The sequence below is a fragment of the Dictyostelium discoideum genome, assembly GCF_000004695.1.
Source record: "Dictyostelium discoideum AX4 chromosome 2 chromosome, whole genome shotgun sequence".
NCBI classification, from domain to species: domain Eukaryota; phylum Evosea; class Eumycetozoa; order Dictyosteliales; family Dictyosteliaceae; genus Dictyostelium; species Dictyostelium discoideum.
The window spans coordinates 8,007,130-8,026,691 of NC_007088.5; the positions used below are offsets into that span (position 1 = coordinate 8,007,130).

General features: G+C 22.7%; 5 protein-coding genes across 5 annotated transcripts; 2 read left to right on the forward strand and 3 right to left on the reverse strand.

The window, feature by feature from the left end:
• Positions 1 to 1,077: 1,077 nt before the first annotated feature.
• vatB (vacuolar H+ ATPase B subunit) lies at positions 1,078 to 2,900 on the forward strand (the record flags this gene model as incomplete). The annotated part of the gene is made up of 3 exons (XM_637516.1): positions 1,078 to 1,296; positions 1,518 to 1,829; positions 1,950 to 2,900. The coding sequence occupies 3 exons, from the start codon at positions 1,078 to 1,080 to the stop codon at positions 2,898 to 2,900; spliced, it is 1,482 nt and encodes a 493-aa protein (XP_642608.1).
• A 587-nt stretch (positions 2,901 to 3,487) lies between these two features.
• Positions 3,488 to 6,484, reverse strand: DDB_G0277539 (WEE1 family protein kinase; the record flags this gene model as incomplete). The annotated part of the gene is made up of 1 exon (XM_637517.1): positions 3,488 to 6,484. One exon carries the CDS (start codon positions 6,482 to 6,484, stop codon positions 3,488 to 3,490), a length of 2,997 nt encoding a protein of 998 aa, XP_642609.1.
• A 2,119-nt stretch (positions 6,485 to 8,603) lies between these two features.
• On the reverse strand, positions 8,604 to 11,151 carry DDB_G0277541 (hypothetical protein; the record flags this gene model as incomplete). Its single annotated transcript, XM_637518.1, has 3 exons — positions 8,604 to 9,140; positions 9,239 to 9,907; positions 10,075 to 11,151. 3 exons carry the CDS (start codon positions 11,149 to 11,151, stop codon positions 8,604 to 8,606), a joined length of 2,283 nt encoding a protein of 760 aa, XP_642610.1.
• Positions 11,152 to 12,652: 1,501 nt separating this feature from the next.
• On the forward strand, positions 12,653 to 13,759 carry Ddaco (hypothetical protein; the record flags this gene model as incomplete). The annotated part of the gene is made up of 1 exon (XM_637519.1): positions 12,653 to 13,759. The coding sequence occupies one exon, from the start codon at positions 12,653 to 12,655 to the stop codon at positions 13,757 to 13,759; it is 1,107 nt and encodes a 368-aa protein (XP_642611.1).
• A 151-nt stretch (positions 13,760 to 13,910) lies between these two features.
• DDB_G0277543 (CCCH-type zinc finger-containing protein) lies at positions 13,911 to 18,972 on the reverse strand (the record flags this gene model as incomplete). The annotated part of the gene is made up of 2 exons (XM_637520.1): positions 13,911 to 18,604; positions 18,693 to 18,972. The coding sequence occupies 2 exons, from the start codon at positions 18,970 to 18,972 to the stop codon at positions 13,911 to 13,913; spliced, it is 4,974 nt and encodes a 1,657-aa protein (XP_642612.1).
• Between the last annotated feature and the right edge of the window lie 590 nt (positions 18,973 to 19,562).

Consider the following 19,562-nt stretch of genomic DNA (forward strand, 5'->3'; position numbering starts at 1 on the left):
TGTGATCTTTTTTTTTTTTTTTTTTTTTTTTTTTTTTTTTTTTTTTCCTCTTCCATTCTTTTATTTTATATATATATTTATTATGCATATTAAAAAAAAATAAAAAAATAAAAAAATAAATAAATAAAAAAAACAAAAAAAAAAAAAAAAAAAAATGTAAAATAAAAAACCAGAAGAATTTTTAAAACTTAAAGGTTGGTTTTATTTATTTTTTATTTTTATTTTATTTTTTATTTATTCATTAATTTATTTATTTATTTAATTTTTTATTTTTATTTTTTTTAATATTTATTTATTTTTAATGAACCAATAAATTGAACTGAAAATATTCATCAAATTTTTTTTTTTAAAAAAAAAAAGTGGATTTTTAAATCTAGGTTTCTATTATCCCAAAAAAAATAACCATTTATAAATTTTTTTTTTTTTTTTTTTTTTTTTTTTTTTTGTTTTTTTTATTATTATTATTTATTTATTTATTACTATCATTATTTTTTTTTTTTTTTTAATTTCTTTTTTTTTTCTTTTTCTGATTTCTTTTTTCGCAAAAACAATAATAAAAATTAAAAAAAAAAAAAATTTAAAAAAAAAAATAAATTAAAAAAAAAAAAAAAAAAAAAAAAAAAAATTAATTAAAATTAAATAAATAGTAATATAATAATAAATTATATATTAAACCAGATTAATAAGAATTCATCCCTAAAAAAGAAAAAATAAAAATAAAAAAAAATAAAAATAAAAAAAAAAATAACAGACAATAAATTAAACAAAAAAAATTAAAAAAAGATTACCAGTGTAAAAAAAAACGAACATTTTTAAAAAAAAAAAAAAAAAAAATTTATTTAGTGAAAAAAAGAAATTAATTTTTATTTTCCAAAGCAATAGTCTGTTTAACCAGGCAAATTTTTTTTGATTTTTTTTTTTTTTTTTTTTTTAATTTTTTTTTTTTTTTTTTAAAAAAGTGAAATTTTTTTTTTTTTTTTATATTTTTTTTTTTTTTAATTTTTTGTTAAATTTAAATTATTTAGTTTTTTTTTTTTTTTTTCTTATATCTTTTTTCATATATATAAATAAATTAAAATGGTTGGATTTGAAGATCATATCGCAGCTATCACAAGAAACTATCAAGTTAACCCACGTTTAGATTATAGAACTGTTACAGCAGTAAATGGTCCACTCGTTATTTTAGATAATATCAGAGGTCCAAAATTCTCTGAAATTGTAACTTTAACTTTAGGTGATGGTACTCAAAGAAAAGGTCAAGTTTTGGAAATCCAAGGTAAAAGAGCTGTTGTACAAGTATGTATTTAATTAATTTTAAAAAAAAAAAATAATAATATAATTTTTTTAAAAAAAAAAAAAAAAAAACCACAGATTTTTTTATTTTTTTTAAATTTTACTTTTTACTTCTTTCTTATTTTTCATTTTATTATTTTTTATTTTTAATTTTAATGAATTAATTTACTAATAAATTTTTTTTTTTTTTTTTTTTTTTATTTTTTAAAAAAAAAATCAAAAAGGTTTTCGAAGGTACAATTGGTATTGATGCCAAACACACTCGTTGTGAATTCTCTGGTGATATTTTAAAGATGCCAGTATCAGAAGATTCATTAGGTCGTATTTTCAATGGTTCAGGTAAACCAGTTGATAAAGGTCCAAATGTTTTAGCTGAAGAATACTTAGATATTCAAGGTCAACCAATCAATCCATCAGTTAGAGTTTACCCACAAGAAATGATTCAAACTGGTATCTCTGCTATTGATACTATGAATTCAATTGCTCGTGGTCAAAAGATTCCAATTTTCTCTGCTGCAGGTTTACCACACAATGAAGTAAGTATAATAAAAATTATATACACAATCATACATGCATATATATAAAATCGCAAATAATAAAAATTAATTTATTAATTTAATTTTTATTTATTTATTTTTTTTTTTTTTTAATAATAGATTGCCGCTCAAATTTGTCGTCAAGCTGGTTTAGTTAAAAAATCAGGTAAAGGTGTTATTGATGATCATGAAGATAATTTTGCTATTGTATTCGCAGCTATGGGTGTTAATATGGAAACTGCATCATTTTTCAAACGTGATTTCGAAGAATCAGGTTCTATGGATAGAACTGCTCTCTTCCTTAATTTAGCAGATCATCCAACCATCGAACGTATTATTACTCCACGTCTTGCATTGACCACCGCCGAATATCTTGCATATCAATGTGAAAAACACGTTTTAGTTCTTTTAACCGATATGTCTTCATATGCTGATGCTCTTCGTGAGGTATCTGCTGCTCGTGAAGAAGTACCAGGTCGTCGTGGTTATCCAGGTTATATGTATACAGATCTTTCAACCATTTACGAACGTGCTGGTCGTATTCAAGGTCGTAATGGTTCTATCACTCAAATTCCAATTTTGACTATGCCAAATGATGATATTACCCATCCAATTCCAGATTTAACTGGTTACATTACTGAAGGTCAAATTTTCATTGATCGTCAAATCAATAACAGACAAATCTACCCACCAATCAATGTATTACCATCACTTTCTCGTCTTATGAAATCCGCCATTGGTGACGACATGACCCGTGGCGATCACTCTGAAGTCTCAAATCAAATGTATGCCAACTATGCCATCGGTAAAGATGTCCAAGCTATGAAAGCTGTCGTTGGTGAGGAAGCACTTTCTTCTGAAGATAAACTCTACTTAGAATTTTTAGAACGTTTCGAATCTAGCTTTGTCGGTCAAAACCATTATGAAAATCGTGATATCTTTAATTCATTGGATCTTGGTTGGTCTTTATTAAGAACTTTCCCAAGCAATCTCCTCAAACGTATCACTGAAAAAACTATTAAACAATACTATTCACGTTCATCAAAGGGTACTGTAGATTCAACTAACTAAATTTTAAAAAGAAAAAAATATAAATCAAAAAAAAAAAAATAAAATAAAATCTAAAAATAAAATAAAATAAAAAAAAATTTTAAAAATAAAACTTTTAAAAAAAAAAAAAAAAAAAAATTAAAATTGTAAATCATCATTTTTAAAATAAATCTTTTAATATTTGAGTTTTTACATCACTTTTTTTTAAAAAAATCTATTTTATTTTTTTAAATTAAATTCTTTGTCACCATTATAGATTTTAAATTTACTAATAATAAATTTTTTTTTTTTTTTTCTTAAAATAAAATTCAATAATTGAATAAAAAAAATAAAAAAATAAAAGAGAATTTGTAAAAAATAATAATAGAAAAAAAAAAATTAAAAATAAACAGTATTTAAATCTTTTTATTTATAAAATAAAAAATTAAAATAATCCCAAAACAATTTTGGAATTTGACAAAAAAAAAAAAAAATTGCCAACCCACCAAAAAAAAATGAGACACCCAAAAAAATTGCCAACCACCCAAAAAAAAAAAAAAAAATAGAAATAAAAGAACAAGGAGGTTTAGAAATTTTTTATACATAAAAAAAAGTAAATTTATTATTATCTACAAAGCCATATTTTTTATTCCACCTTCAATTTGAGAAGCAGTACAAATTTGTTTGGTAAAGAAATTTTGGTGTTTATGTTGGTGTTGATATTGTAATTGTTCTTGTTGTAGCTGAAATTGCATTTTTTGAATTTTAAATTGTTCGAGTTGGATTTGATATTCTTTCTCTGATTCATCAAATTCATTATTATTATTATCATTATTATTATTATGTTGTTCTAAATATTGTTGTTTTTGTTGATGTAACATTTGTTGTTTTTCTTGTTGTTGTTGAGGTTGTTGTTTCAATTCTATAAAATTTGGTTGTTGCATTTTTTGTTGTAATTGGTTTTGTCTTAATTTTTGTTTTTCTTTTTGAATGATTAAAACTTTTTCTTTTTCAGCCAATAAATTTTTTAAGGTTTCAATTTCATTTTCAAAGTCATCAATTTCTATGACACCATATTTAATCAATGGATGTTCTAATAATTGTTCAGCAGAAGGTCTTACGGAAGGATCAGGATGAATCATTGATTTAATTAATTGCCAAAATTCTGTTGAGAAATCATTCTTATTATCATCGTATATTGAATCTTCCTTTTCAAATGATAGTATACCATTTCTAATTGAGTCCCATTCCATGCCAGACTTTGGTAATGGTTTACATCTTGCCAATTCATATAAGGTACAACCCAATGAAAAGATATCACTTTTTTTCAAAGCAGACATATCGTCGTGTAATAATTCTCTTGATAAGTATCTACTATCACCTTCTGAATAGATTTTTGTATTGGTTGCTTCATTTAATAAACCCAAATCACCAATTTTAAATGTTATACTATTAAAATTAATTTTATTACCATCAATTATTAAATAATTATTTTGATTATTATTATTTTGATTATCTACATTATTATTATTATTATTATTACAATTGTTATTATTTACACTATTTGTTGTTGTTATAAAGTTATCAAGATCATTTTCAGTTGTTTTAATTTTACTTTTGAAATAACTATCACTACCATTACTACTATTATTAATGGAGCAAGTATTGTTATTATTAGTGATGATTTGATTTTGATTACATTTATAAATTATATATATATTTTCAGGTTTAATATCTAAATGAACTAAACCCAAAGAATGAATATAAACAATACCGGTAAGGATTTGTTTTGCCAATAAGAGTAAATTTGATTCGGATTGTTTAATATGTTCAGTTACCCATTTATAAATATTACCACCATTACAATGTTCCATTTGAATGAATATATGACTATCTTCTTCCCAAGCATTAAAATATCTAACGATATTGGTATGATCTTTAATTGCAGATAAACCATAAACTTCCCTCAATACTATATCACGATCTTTTTGACCTTTTAATGGTTTTTTGGTTTTCTTTATTGCATATAGACATCCATCAATTCTATGTCTAACCTTATAAACATGACCAAAACTACCCTCACCAATTAAATCCAATTCTTGAAAAGTATGTTTATATAATGAAAATTTAGTTATTAAATTATTATCAATATTTTGTGAATTATTATTATTATTATTACAGGTATCGTCATTATTATTGTTATTATTATTATTATTATTATTATTATTATTATTATCATTATTATTATTACTGGCATTATTATTATTGTTATTATTATTTACAAGTTGAAATGAAGGACATGGTTTATTCAATGATTGCAATCTACCCTCTTCTGTAAAAGGATTAACATTTGCAATTAGGGATGATATAGAATTTGGACCATTGTTATTGTTATTGTTATTATTTACATTATTATTATTAGCATTATTATTATTGTTATTATTTACATTTGAAGTCATTGAAGTTGACCTTTTTCTATTTGTTCTTTCTTCAGCCAATCTTATAAAAACTGGTTCAAATTTTGGAGAGGAATAATTATTTCTTTTTAATGATGGTGTTGGAGGTGGTGATGGTGTTGGTGACATTGAGAAAGAGTTTTCATTGAATGCCCTTTGATCGGGTCTTACTCTTTTTACCTCTGTTGATGGAAAGGTATTTCCTTTGTTATAACTACCATTCGATAGGAATCTACTATGATTTCCAGTAATATTATTTATATTATGTCCATTCATCATTGAACCATTTGCTGACCATGATACTGGTGATGTTGGTAATGATGATGAAAATATTTGATCCTCTTCATTATTATTATTATTATTATAATTATTATTGATATTATTGATATTATTATTATTGATATTATTGATATTATTATTATTATTATTATTATTATTATTATTATTATTTAAATTATTATATATTCTATTATTATTTATTGGTCTTATATTCATACTATTTGTTGAACTATTATTAATAAATGATAAAGGTGTAAATGATGGAACTTTAAATTCATTTGTTTGTTGTGATTGTGATTGTTGTTGTTGTTGTTGTTGTTGTTGTTGAGAGGATGGAGATGAATATAAAATTGGACTTGAAGGAAACATATTTGTTTTAGTTGATGATAGAGATGCTGAAGCTGGATAAATTGGTTGGTCGTCATTATCATCATGAAATAGTCTTCTGCCTTTTCTTAAATGATGATGATGGCTATTATTATTGTTATTATTATTATTATTATTATTATTATTATTATTATTATTATTATTATTATTATTATTGCTACCACTAATTGGTATACTATTACTATTATTTAAATGATGCACTATATTATTATTGGTATTATTATTATTATTGTTATTAGTTGGAGAAGAATCACAGTCACTTTGTGTTGGAGAGGATGATTGTTGTTGTTGTTGTTGTTTTTGATCTTCACAATTTGAAAGTTCACTTAAAAGTAGTGTATTGAATGAATTTTGTTGATCCTTTGATTCTTCATAAGATGACATATGTATAAACTCTCGATTTTGATCAAAATCATCATCATCGTCATCATCGTCATAAGAGAAAAGTGTGGTTCTTTTCTTGGTGATATATTTTTTTTTTTCTGATTGAGATGGAAAATCCATTTTTCTCTCTATTTTTTTTATTTATTATTGTTGATTATTATTTTTATTTTTTTTTTTTTAAAAAAAAAAAAAACTTATATTAATTATTTTATTTTATTTTATTTTATTTTTTTTATTTTTATTTTTTTTATTTTTATTTTTATTTTTTTTATTTTTATTTTTATTTTTATTTTTATTTTTAAAATTAATAGGATTTTATTTTAATTTTTTATTAAAATAAAATTAAAAAACCCGAAAAAAAAAAAAAATTAAAAAAATTAAAAAATTTAAAAAAAAAAAAAAAAATTGTTAAAGTTGGAAGAAAAAAAATTTGATTATAACTTGTGTTTGAAGAAGAAAGAAAAAAAAAAAAAAAAAAAAAAAAAAAAAAAAAAAAAAAAATTTTAAAAAAAAAAAAAACCAAAAATTTTTCGTATTTTTTTTTTTTGGGAAACTGACCAAAACCGATGGAATTTTTTTATTTTATTTTATTTTATTTTTTTTTTTTTTTACTTGGCCACAATTGTTTTATTTCAAAAAAAAAAAAAAAATAAATTTAAATTGGAAACCCAAAACCTTGGTTTTCTGGTCTGAAATTTTTGAAAATGAAAAAAAAAAAAAAAATTTAAAATTTAAAAAAAAAAAAGAACTGCGAATGGGTTTATGTTAAGTTTCAATACATACTATTCCAAATTAAAATAATATTGTACATACATAAAAAAAAAAAAAAAAAAAAAAAGAAAAAAAAAAAAAAAAAAAAAAATAATAATAATAATAATAATAATAATAATAATAATAATAATAATAATAATAATAATAATAATAATAATAATAATAATAATAATAATAAAAATAATAATAAAAATAATAATAAAAATAATAATTAAAATATAACCATATTTGGCGCCAAATAATAGATATTACATACTTAATGGAAAACGAAGAGAATTATTTGTGTAAATTTTCATAAAATAAAAAAAAAAAAAAAAAAAAAAAATTAAAACCCAATTAATAGTAAATAAAGAAAAAAAAAAAAAAAAAAAAAAAAAAAAAAAAGAGTTTAAATAACCCAATTAATAATAAAAAAAAAAAAAAAAAATAAAAAAAGAAAAGAAAAAAAAGAAAAAAATTATGATTCCATTGGATGTTTAGTGTGTGTGTGTGATTTTTTTTATTTTTTTTTTTTTATTTTTTATTATTTTTTTTATTTTAACTCCATCATGTTCGTGCGTGTAGATATTGCGATTATTGGTAATAACAATCACTACTACACTAATAACAATACCAGCTGTTTAATTGAGTTTTTAAATTAAAAAAAAAAGGAAAAAAAAAAAAAAAATTGAAAATTTGCAACTTTCGCTTTATATTTAGGGATTTTTTTTTTAACATCAATTTTTTTTTTTCTGATTAGGTATGAAAATAATATCTTTAATAAAACAATTTTATTTTTATTTTTTATTTTTTTTATTTTTTTAATTTCCCACACAAAAGAATAAATGCTTCCCACTGTCCCCTCAACCAAAATTTTAATTTCCCATCACTTTCAAATAAAAAAAATAAAAAAAATTAAAATGATTGTTTTTTTAAATTTCCAAAAAAAAAAAAAAAAAAAAAAAAAAAAAAGAAAAAGAAAAAAAAAAAAAAAAATTAAAATAATAGCTTTTGGATTTCTTTTGTTTTTGAGAGTTTGGAAATTAGTTTATTATTTTTTTTTCTTGATAATAAAAGAATCCAAAATAACCTCTTTAATTGTAAAGAGAAAAAAAAAAAAAAAAAAAAAAAAAAAAAAGTAAAGAAATCCAATTAAATTCCACTTTTTTTTTTTTATTTTTTTGGTTTTACCCAAAATTTTTTTTTCTTTGAAAATGTAATAATATTAAAAATTAGTGAAGCAAAAACTGGAATTGGGATTAAACCTGAATAAAAAAAAAAAAAAAAAAAAAAAAAAAAAAAATTAGCTAATTAAATAAAACAAATAAAAAAATTAATTTTTTTTTTTACACTTTTTTATTGAAGTTGCATAAAGTTTTTTTTTTTACACTTTTTTATTGAAGTTGCATAAAGTTTTTTTTTTTTTATTTTTTTATTATTTTTATTTTTTTATTTTTTATTTTTTTATTTTTTTTTTTTATTATTTTTTTTAATTAACCTTTAATTTATTTTTGTAAAAAATAAAAGCAGCAATTAATAAAACAAAAGCTAAGAAGGAACCAACAATTATCAATGCTAATTTAAGTTTTGACATTGATGGTGATGGATGAGAAGTTATTGGATAATCTGAAACATAAATAAAGAATTTTGATAATGTTGCAGTATTTGTAGAAATAACTGATGATAATAAATTATTATTCATTGAACCTGTATCGATACTACCGCCACCATAACTACTACTACTACTAGCACTGTTACTACTACTACTACTACTACTAGAACCACCACCACTATTTGGATTATTTGAAGATGGAGTTATTAAAGATATTTCAGTATATAATCTTTTTGCAATAAAATATTGATCGGTAATCATTGAAATTTGAGTTGAATTAAACCAAACTGGTTGAGTACCAGCAATTTGTTCTTTTGATAATACATATTCATTTTTCATTGATGTATTAAATAATCTATAAAAATTAATATATTCACTTGATAAACTCCATGTAACTGGATTACTAATTTTTAACTATTATTTATTATTATTATTTATTATTATTATTAGTAAAAATATTATATATAATATTATTATTATTTGTTTTTAAAAAAAAGGTTTAAATACATTACATTTGGATTATTTAACCAATATTTAAAATTAAAATTTGGAGTTGGATTATTTACAGCAAAGAAACAATCTAAATTGAATTTAAAAGATGGTGAAGAGTTTTTAGTGAATGTGAAACAATGAGATTGAGAGAGAATGAAATTATCACCTGAACAATTTGGTTTTGGTGATACTAAATTTAATTCACAAATGATTGGTGTTTGTTTATTACATAGCTTTCCCATATAATCCATTGGACATTCACAAGAATAACTTGGTAAATCTCTTGAACAATTTAAAGATGCTGATCCAGTCACTTTGTAAGAGATTGAACAATTACTATTCTTATTATTACAAATTAAACTGATATCTATAATTGGTTCAACTGATGATGAACATGGATAATTTTGAACAATACAATCACCATTTGCAATTGATTGATTATATTGTTTATATTTATTTGTTGGTACTACCACACCATCACAAACTAATCTTTCATTTGTACATTGAAATCCAAACATATCAATCTTATCTCCAAATTGTGTATTACCATCACATACTAAATCATCAATTTTACAATCACTCAAATATTCTTTATCACATTGAAATTTAATTGTATTACACTGATTTAATCCATATAATGATTTAAAATCATAAATTTTAATAAAACTAAATGAATTTGGACAATAAATCTAAAATAAAATAAAAAAAAGAGTAAAGGGGGAGGAGGAAAGAGCGAAAGAGCGAAAGGGGAGGGAAAGAGGGGAAGAGGAAGGGGGAAGAGGGGAAGAGTGGAAGGTTAGAAATATAAAATATATTTTTTTATTTATTATTATTATTTTAAAAAAAAATAACTTACAGAATTAATTTGACAAGTATCATAATTAAAAGTTGCATTATAAGGAGTTGAAGTTGTAATTGTTATATTTTGACCATTACATTTCATTTCATTAATATAACAAACTTGACCTTGACAAGTATTTGTCAAAGTTGGAGTAGTTACTAAAACACCAGAATTACAAATTGAAGCAATGTTTGAACCATAAAGTTTACTATCGATACTATTAATATTATTATCATCATCATTATTATTATTAATTGAACTTTTTAAAAGATTATTTGATTTTTGTTGTAATTGCTCTTTATTATTTTCAAACCATTCTTCTAAATCCTCAGTGATTGGATGTTTACCCAACTCTTTACCAATTAATTGATTTAATTTATTTTCATCAGCCGATAAGAAATTTCTATTGATTTTATTATTGTTATTGTTATTGCTATTACTATTAAATGTTTTGAATTGGTGGTTTGCCTTATTACCATATCTAGCTTGTTTCTTTTCTAACTGTTTTAATTGTTGTTGTGCAATTATTGAATTTGAAGGCGACAATAACGGTGATGGTGTATAATGCTCATAATAATAATTTTCATCATGTATTTCGTTATCACTACTATCACCATTATCATTATTTAACTTTTTCTTTTTATTTAATTCTCTTTTTGATTTTAATTGATTTTTAAAATTACCATTCTTTAAAGATTCAATGAATTCACCAAATTGTTGAATTGAGTTACTAATATCACTGAAATGGTCATTATGATAAAATAATCTGTTACCCATTTGTTCAAATAATGATGGTGGTGCTTTGTTACTACTAAAACTATTAAATCCACCAACACCACCATTTGCTAAATTATTTTTATCCATATCTAAATTTGTATCTTCTCTACTATTACTATATGAATCTGCTATTCCATTATGGTATGATTTTTTATTTTTATTATTATTATTATTATTATTATTATTATTATTATTATTATTATTATTATTATTATTACTATTACTGTTGCTATTACTATTTATATTAAAATCATTTCCATTCGTTATTGATATAATTATAGATATTATTAATAATAATTTTAATATTATTTTCATTTTTAAATTATTATTATTATTATTTATTATTTATTATTTATTATTACTATAAAGAAATGAAGTTTTTATTATTATAATATTACTATTATTATTATTATATTTTAGGTTTTTTTTTTTTTTTTTTTTTTTTAGATTTTAGTTAAATTAATTAAAATTGGAATGAAACAATGTGTGTCTGTAAATAATTGGTTTTTAAAAAAATAAATTAATATAGGTTTTCTTGAGATTATCACAATTAATATTTCTTTTTAATAAAATACCAAATAATTTTTTTTTTTTTTTTTTTTTTTTTTTTTTTTTTGAATTATTTCAGACTTAAAAACACACACAAGCACAAAAACACACAATAAAAATAATAAATTAATAGAAAATAATAGATTATTTATAAATACAACTATACAAAATAATCAAATTACGATTATATCAAAAACAAACAATTCGTGTAAATAAAAGTGAAAAGGAATTTTTTTTTGTTAAAAAAAAAATAAAAAAAAAAAAAAAAAAAATAAAAAAAATATAAAATTAAAATAAAAAAATAAAAAATAAAAAAAAATCATTTGCAACCTTGTATGCGCCAAAAAAAAAAAAAATCAAAATTTAATTATTTTTGTCCATGCAATGTCAACAACCTACCACCATTTTCTCTCAAATTATTATTATTTTTTTTTATTTTGAAAATGATTTTATTTTTAAAAAAGGAGAATGAGTTAAATCCAATCATTTGCCTAAATACAGTAAGAGTGGATATTTTTTAAAAAAAAAAAAAAAAAAAAAAAATTGAAAAATAAAAATCAAATAAAAACATTTTTTTGTTAATTTTTTTTTTTATTAAAACAATATCTTTTCTTTTTTTTTTTATATATAATTATTAATTTTTTTTTTAATTACTTTAACAAAAAACTAATGATTTTGGTGACAGGATTTTATAATTACTATAATGGCTTGTTCTTTAATAGATAATTATTTGAATGGCAAAAAAAAAAAAAAAAAAAAAAAAAAAAAAGATGCTGATGTTAAAAAACCAACAAGAGATGGAGAGACAAAAGAGTTTTAGTTTTATGAAATCTAAAACAAAAAAAATAAAAAAAAAAATTTAAAAAAAAAGTGCAAAAACTCAGATTTTAATTATTGGGGTCTAAATACTAATGATTACTATTGGTTAACAGCTTTAATAATTAAAAAAATAACCTTTTTTTTTTTTAATTTTAAATATAAATTTGGATAAAATGTAAAAACCACACTTGCCAACCAAACTTTTTTTTTTTTTTTTTTTGTTATTTAATTTTTATTTTTTGTTATTTAATTTTTATTTTTTATTTATTTTTTTTGCTTTTATTTAACCACCAACAATTTAATTTTTTTTTTTTAATTTTTTTTTAATTATTATTATCATTAATTTATATATTAATTAATAGTAAAATCATTTTTTATTATTATTATTTTTTTTTAAAATATAAATAATAAAATTTTGTTTAGAAAAAAAAAAAAAAAAAAAAAAAAAATGGAAATTGATATTGAAAAATTACCAATTATTGATATTTCATCTTTTCAAAATAATGAAAATGATAAAAATCAAGTTGCCAAAGAAATTAATAAAGCATGTAAAGAGTATGGATTTTTTTATATAAAGAATCATGGAGTTGATCAAGAATTAATTGAAAATTTACAAAATGTAATTAAAAAATTCTTTTCTTTGCCACTTGAAATCAAAATGAAATGGAAAATGGGACTTACCAATAGAGAATGGCTCGGATTCTTCAAAGTCGGTCAAGAAATTACTTATGGTCAAGTCGATTGGAAAGAAGGTTGCTATTACTCCTCAGAGATGGATGGTGATATTAATACAATCCATAATGTTCCATTATACCCAACCGCTGAACAAGAGGAACAATATGAGATCCAAGGTTTTAAAAGCACAATTCATACCTATATCGAAAAGTTAACTCATTTATCTCAACAAATAATTGAAGCAATTTCATTAAGTTTAAATCTTCCTCAAGATTATTTCTTCAAGAATTACACATATGATCCATTCATTCTAATGGGACTACTTCATTATCCATCATTTCATCATCAAGAACAAGAAGAAGAGCAAGAAGACGATGAAAGTAATAATGGAGGAAAAAAATCACCAAATCCTGATGAATCAAAGAAACCAGAAGTTGAAAAATTTGGAACTGGACAACATACTGATTGGGGTTTATTAACTGTACTTTATCAAGATGATGTCGGTGGTTTGCAAGTTAAATCTAAGAATTCTGAAGAGTATATCGATGCACCACCAATTCCAGGTACTTTTATTTGCAACATTGGTGATATGTTGGATAAAATGACTGGTGGTTATTATCTTTCAAATCTTCATCGTGTAAAGTATAATAAAAGTGGTCGTGATCGTTTCTCAATTCCATTCTTTTTAGACCCATCTCTTAATTCAATTCCAAAATTAATTCCAAACTATGATCAACTAAGCCAATTTGCTGATAAACCAGAAAGATGGGATAAACAAAATATTCATGAATTTGATGGTACCTATGGTCAATATTTTATTAAAAAAATTGGTCGTGTTTTTCCAGATTATGTTTATAAAAAAAGTGGTGAATTAGTTTAAAACCCAAGAAAATTTTAAAAAAAAAAAATAATTATTTAAATAAATTATTTCAATATTATTTCATTTACTTATTTTTTTTTTTTAAAAATTTAAAAAAAAAAAAAAAAAAATCAATTATTTATTTTTATCTATATGTTTTTTTAAAATTTTATTAAAATGTTTCATTAGAATTTTGATATTCTTCATTTAATTGTTGGTTTTGTTGTTGTTGTAGTTGTTGCTGTTGTTGATCTTGTTGTAGAGGTTGTTGGAATAAATATTGATTATCCATTTGGAATGATAAAAATGGTTTATTATTATTATTATTATTATTATTATTATTATTATTATTATTATTATTATTATTATTATTATTATTATTATTATTATTATTATTATTATTAATATTATTATTATTATTATTATTATTATTATTATTATTATTAATATTATTAATATTATTATAATTATTATTATAATTGTTTTCATCTTGATTATCTTGGAAATTGAAATCAAAATTTGAAGTTAATAAAGGTGGTGTTGATAAATTTGTTGATAATGTTGTATTTGTAGTTGTAGTGGTGTTTGTTAAAATTGGGGAATTACTATTGGAAGATAATAATGAAGAAGAATTTAAAATTGGGGAATTATTATTTGAATTTGAAAATAATGATGATTGTTGTTGTTGTTGTTGTTGTTGTTGTTGTTGTTGTTGTTGTTGTTGTTGTTGTTGTTGTTGTTGTTGTTGTTGTTGTAGTGGTGGTGTAATTAAACGATGATCATATTGACAATTTACATTTGTGCAACCAGTTGGTGAATTATAATATTTACAAGGTTCAATTTTTAAATCATGAGAATAAGTACATGAATCACCTTTTGCACATGATGAAGTTTTAAAATATTTACAAACTTCAGTTGGTTTTCTAATTTCAACAGGACCTTCATGAATGAATGTACAATCTTTACCTTTTTTACACATACCAATCTTATAAAAATTACAAACCACTGTTAATTCTTTCTTTTCTTTTGGTTGATTAAAATCAATACCTTGATATAATTTTGCAGTTTCAATATTTGCTGAAGAAGTTGGTGATGTTAAATTTTTAATATTCTTTTTATTATTATTATTATTGTTTTTATTTTTATTATTCTTCTTTTTAGGTGACTTTTCTTTAACTTTCTCTTGAATTTTCTTTTTATTTTCTTCAATTTTAACTTTCTTTGTTTTCTTTTTCTTCTTTTTATTCTTTTTATTAACTTTATTACTATTATTATTATTATTATTAATATTATCATCATTATTATTATTATTATTGTTGTTATCAATTTCATCAGAGGTATAATTATTATCATTTTGAATTAAAGAATCTTCACTATTTAATTTTAATTTTTTATTATTTTCATTATCATCATCTGAATCTGAATCTGATAATAATAATGTATTACCTCTCTTTTTACTTGAAGTTGATATTGATTGATCAAATGATGTGTTTGTATCATCAATCATTAATTCATCTTCATCCTCTCCGTCTCCATCTTCATCGTCTTCTTCATCGTCTTCATTGTCATCATCGTCTTCATCATCATCTTCATCGTCAACATTTTCATTATTTTCATCATTTTCATCATCTTGGTCATCATCTTGATTATCATCATTTTCTTCTTCTTCTTCCTTTTTATTATCACTTAAAATAGTTTCTTCTTTATTTGTGATGATTGGTGATGATGATGATGAAATTTCTTTTATAATATTTACAATATCTCCATTTTCAATATTTGAATTACTAATTTGATTTGATTTTACTAAAGCTGGTACTGCAGTAAGAGGTTGCAATACAGTATTTGTATCTGTAGAAGATTCTGTGGAAGATTCTGTTTCAGAGGATGTTATTTTTGATGATTCAGTAGTATTAGAAGTTTTTGTTGTTGTTGTTATTGTTGTTGTTGTTGTTGCTGTTGTTGTTGTTGCTGCTGCTGCTGTTGTTGGAGTTTTAATAGATTGTTGTTGACCAATTAATGGTAAAGGTTTTGAAAAGATATTTGATTGTGGTGGTAACTTTTTCACAGAAGGTATGATTGGTTGTTGATTCATTAATTTAACGCCAAATGATTGAGAATTTAAACTTTTTGTTTGTACTTTCTTAGTATTGACAATAGTTGGTGGTAATTGATAGATATCCAATAATGGTTTCTTTGGTGGTGCATTTGATGGTATAGAAGAATTTGCTGCTGCAGTTGCTTTATTGCTACCACCAATCAATGGTAAAGGTTTTGAGAAAATATTTTGGCCAGTTGGTGGTGATGATTTTGGTATTGGTTTGCTAATTGGTAATTGTGGTTGTTGTTTAGATGGTGATTGTATTTGTGTTTGACCGATCAATGGTAATGGTGTGGCGAATGGATTCTTTTTCTTTTCGGTAGTGGGTGTAGTGGTAGTATTAGATGTAGTATCACCAATTGGTATTGTAGTAGTAGTATTTGATACGATAGGAGAAGATATAGGGGATTGGGAAGATGGTGATATGGTGGAAATAGAAGTAGTGGTAGTAGTGGTGTTGTTGATGCTATTATTTGGGATTGGTGATGGTTGACTAATTAATGGAAGTGGTGCGAAAATATTCTTTTTCTTTTCATTGATTGAAGTAGTGGGTGTTGTTGTTTGTATTGATTGTTCAACATTTTTTGGTGAATCTATTTTTGCTGTTGTCTCTATTATCGTATTTGTTATGGATGGCGAGGATTGTTTTTGTCCAATTAAAGGTAATGAGGAAAATAAATTCTTTTTCTTTTCCACTATTTCAACATCAGGTATGGGACTCGTAGTTGTTGCCATGATTAAATTAGAATTAGTGGATGGTGGAATGACTATAGTTGAATCTGTTGATGGCATTGGTGTTGTAGTTGTTGTAGAAGGTATCATATTATCGACAGGTGGAGCTATAGTTGAAGAGGATAATGGTATTGTTGTTAGGGTTGGTGTAGATGTTGGTGTAGATGTTGGTGTAGATGAAGGTGAAGGTGTTGTTGTTGTTTGTAAAGTTGCAGTTGCAGCAGCCAATGTGGCCGATATTGAATTATTTACAGAAGGCTTAATTGAAGCAGAAGCAGCAGCCAATGTCGCAGAGATTGAAGAAGAAGAAGAAGTTGGTTGGCCAATTAAAGGTAATGATTTTGAAAAAATACTATTCTTTTTAAATGTTACCGGTTGAATTGGTGTTGGTACTGTATTCGTGTTATTGGGAGAAGTGGAAGAGAATGATGGTGACGAGGAATTAGTAGTAGTTGTAGTAGTAGTAGTAGTAGCGTTAGTTGAGGTAGTAGTAGGAATGGTCGGATTTTGAATACTAGTAGGTGATTGTGGTGATGGTAAAATTTGTTGTCCTTGTTGTTGAGTAGCAATTAATGGTAACGCCTTACCAATTAAATTTCTTTTTTCTAATCTTGGATCAACAGGTTTTGAAATGGTTGGAGAAGGTTTTGGTGATAAATCATCCTTTGGAGAAGATGATGTATTAGTAGTTGTAGTATTATTATTATTAGCAATATTAGTATTAGTATTACTACCACTTGAAGAAGAAGAAGAAGAAGAAGAAGATTTTGGTAAATTTAAAGGTGAATTTGGTTGGACAACTATTAAAGATTGTTTAATTTTTTGAATAAAAGATTGATTATCTAAATTTTCAGGATTACCAATAATTGTTAAAAACGTTTCTCTTTTGAAAGGATCTGAACTTAATTCTTTTAAGGATTGTTCTAATTGATCTTGATGTTGTTGTTGAAAGAAAGAATAAATTTGATAACCTTTAATCTTTTGTTGATGAATTTTCTCTTTTAATGATTTCTTGTATTGTTGATGATCCAACAATGATGGTTTCTTAAAAAACGATAAACAAGATTGAATAACTAATGGTGAAAATAATTTACAAAGTTGTAATAATTGTTGATAATTATTAAATGCATCACTAAAATTATTAATACCACCTGGTATTGAATTTAATGGTATACTATTAGTTGTAATATTAATTGCACCATTATCACTATGTTGTTGTTGTTGTTGTTGTTGTTGTTGTTGTAATGAAGAAGTAGTAGTATTTGTATTATTTATATTATTTGTAGTATTAGGTATTGTTGAAGAAGTAGAAGTAGGAGGTATTGTTGTTGCTGTTATTATTGATGATATTGATGAATCTAATTGTTGTTTATTTTGTTGTTGTTGTTGTTGAATTTGTTTTAATAATAATAATTGATTTGATAATTGTGATTTTTGATCATATAGATCACTATATAATGGTGAAATGATTGATGAACATTGATTTAAGATTGGTCTATAATTCTTTGAAATTAATTTACACCAAGTTTTTAAGAAACCTTCAATTTGTTCTTGTTTACATGATTTTAAAGTCAAAGATTGTAATTTGGATCGAATGATTTGTTTCACCTCTGCATAGTTACTGTCATGTGATAATGCAAATTTAGTTAACGATTGGCAAGACGGTGCTGATATTGAAATATTATCATCGGCTGATAATTCGAATAATAACACTTTTAGTGGCGTGAAAAAGGGTGATGATGAATTTAAGTAGTAAGAGATTTGACCGTAATTTAATAGAACCGTGGCTTTAACTGGCGCTGCGTATCTATGGCTTGATAGAATGGTTTTAAAAATTTTTGAAATCTTTGGTAACCATTCCGATGTTGACGTTCTTGCTAACAAACCCAATGCTTTGCATGCTGATACTTGAACTTGATAAACATTCTCCATTCGCCACGGATCATCTTCTAAAACTTCTTCAACTTTATGAAATTGTAATAATTCAATTGATTTACTATAACAAATTGATTCAATATTTTTATCATTAATAATATCTTTTTTTTTAGAATGTTTAGTTAGTATTTATTTTTTTATATTTATTAAATTACTATTTGTTTTTATATAAATTAATTAATTACATACTACCAGTTGGACAAGAAGCATAACCTAATGATAAAATACCAGCAGATTTTAATTGTGGAATTGTTGATTCAGTTGCTTCTAACCAACGTTTCATTGACATTGCTCTAATTTGTGAATTTGTTTGTGATAATCTTGAATAAGCTACTAGAATACTACAAATTGTATCATTGGTTGACAAGGGTGACATTAAATACTTTTCAAATAAAACCAATAAAATACTTTGATAAACTGGATACTTTCTACCAACTCTACTTAAAGCATGAAAACAAACCTTTTTCATATAATGATAATTTTCACTCTTAAATTCTAATATCTTTGCTAAAAATGTAATCGTTTGAGTTACTAATGATTCATCTTGACATCCAATTTCACCAATACCTTTAATTGCATATCTAATAACTGTTTTACTAAAAAAAAATAATAAAAAAATAAAATAAAATAAATATTTTAGAATTGATATAAATAATTATAAAAATATATATAATTTTTATTTTAAAATTTATATACCAACCTATATAATAATGGACTATTTATAATATCTAATAATAATTTTAAAATTTTAATTTTAATTGTATTTGTGCAAAATGTGGATGAAGTAAGTTCGGTAATGCTTTGAACACCAACTTTAACAATTCTATTTTATATAAATAATAATAATAACAAGTGTCATTAAAAAAAAAAAAAAAATTTTATAGTATTTTGTTTTTTTTTTTTTTTTATTTTATTTTTTAGATTATATGAAGTAAATTCAAATAAATCAAATGAGGAATTTTTTTTTTTTTTATTTATTTTTTTTTAATAAAATCAAAAGTTAGAAGTACTATAAAAAGAAATCTCAAAAATAAACAAAACAAAAGGAAAAAAAAAAAA